The sequence below is a fragment of the Buceros rhinoceros genome, unplaced genomic scaffold (genome assembly GCF_000710305.1).
Source record: "Buceros rhinoceros silvestris isolate BGI_N320 unplaced genomic scaffold, ASM71030v1 scaffold8607, whole genome shotgun sequence".
NCBI lineage: Eukaryota > Metazoa > Chordata > Aves > Bucerotiformes > Bucerotidae > Buceros > Buceros rhinoceros.
In genome coordinates this window covers 20025-21557 of record NW_010423884.1, presented here as the reverse complement: position 1 = coordinate 21557, position 1533 = coordinate 20025, and the positions used below count along the sequence as shown (strand labels likewise).

General features: G+C 40.1%; 1 protein-coding gene across 1 annotated transcript in view; it reads left to right on the top strand.

The window, feature by feature from the left end:
- LOC104497346 (survival motor neuron protein-like) overlaps positions 1 to 1533 on the top strand; it is a 4315-nt gene extending 2782 nt beyond the window's left edge. Inside the window, exons 6-7 of the mRNA XM_010140585.1 lie at positions 231 to 341; positions 1477 to 1533. Of these exons, the coding sequence (XP_010138887.1) occupies positions 231 to 341; positions 1477 to 1533 (168 nt within the window). The remainder of the gene's footprint in view (positions 1 to 230; positions 342 to 1476) is intronic.

Genomic DNA, 1533 nt, shown 5'->3' with positions numbered 1-1533 from the left:
TCCCTAATAAAACTTTTTGTGTACAGTCAAGCTACAGAAATCCCGCTTCTCACAGGCTTAGGAGATTATGTGTTTTTGAAAATATAATGTTACTTGAATCCATTTCAGAGAAAGTGTTGAAGATAACATTCCTATTCTTCAGTTTTATATTTTGATCTTTTACAACTGGTTGCTGTCTAAACTGAGATATACCCTACTGTAACACAGACATTTCCTTTGTGACTTCTCAGTTGATTCCTCCTCCACCACCCATGAGGCCAGACTCTCCTGAGGACGATGAAGCGCTGGGGAGCATGTTGATAGCCTGGTACATGAGCGGTTATCACACTGGGTATTACTTGGTATGTCCCGCTTTTGCTTTGAAGTGTCTTTGTAATTTTGCTGCTGCTGTTTTCAGCAAGAAGTTAGACAGGGAGGGCTGCTTTTTGCATCCCTTAATCTAGTTTATGATATCTAAGTTTAAGGCTATTCTGTACTGTTTAAGTATTACTGTCCTTGAGTTGGAGTCACATGATCCAGTGTGTGAGCGTAGTCAGCGTTGTTTTGGCTTGTTTGTTCCACTGGGAGAGTTCCATGAGGTACTTTTATAGCTATTCTGAAACAACCAGTTCTGTCCCTGAACGTGGGTGGGTTAAATCCAAATATGTTTATTATTCAGTAGTCTTTTACGTATTTCTTTCATGTATCAGTGGCAGTATCACATTTAGGATCAGATTTGGCGTTTTTGCAGAGACTGTTCATCAGTAGTTTTTTCAGGTGGTAGTGAAGTTCCAGCAGAACCTGTCAGCATGCCTGTGAAAAATCTATGACATGGAGTATTAATTTCTATTTTCCTTTGTACACCTATGAAGAAAGAAAATTACAGGGAGAATTAAACTTTGCACTGGGGAAGTTGGAAGGGGGGAATTTGGTACCATAGGGTATCTTCAAAAGACTTGGAATTTCTTGCTTCAGTTTATCATAGAATCGTCTGGTTGGAAGAGACTTTTAAGATCATCAAGTCCAACCATTCACCCAGCACTGCCAGGAACCCTAAACCATGTCCCTCAGCACCACATCCACACAGCTTTTAAACACTTCCACCTCCCTGGAGTGGAGTCCAATGCTTCACAACCCACTCTGTAAAGAAGTTCTTCCCGATATCTAACCTAGATCTCCTCTGGCACAACTTAAGGCCATTTCCTCAGGTCCTGTCACTTGTCATATGGGAGAAGAGACCAACCCCCACCCCTCTGCAAGCTCCTAATTCAACCAGAAAAATATCTGAAATTATTCTGTAGAGCTACTGGTTATAAAGATGACATGTAGTTTGGCTTTTGTCCTTTTTAAACCTCACATTCTGTTTTCTTTAGAGTTAAAAGCTATTCCTAATTTGTAAAGGACTGAAAAAAGAATGTCCAGAAATGTTTTCATTCCAGAACTAAAGCTTGTGTTTCTGTGTTAGTAAGAACAACTTTACAAACATGTATCCTGCAGGGTTTAAAACAAAGTCGAATGGAAGCAGCACTGGAGAGAGAAACGCATGCGAAATAA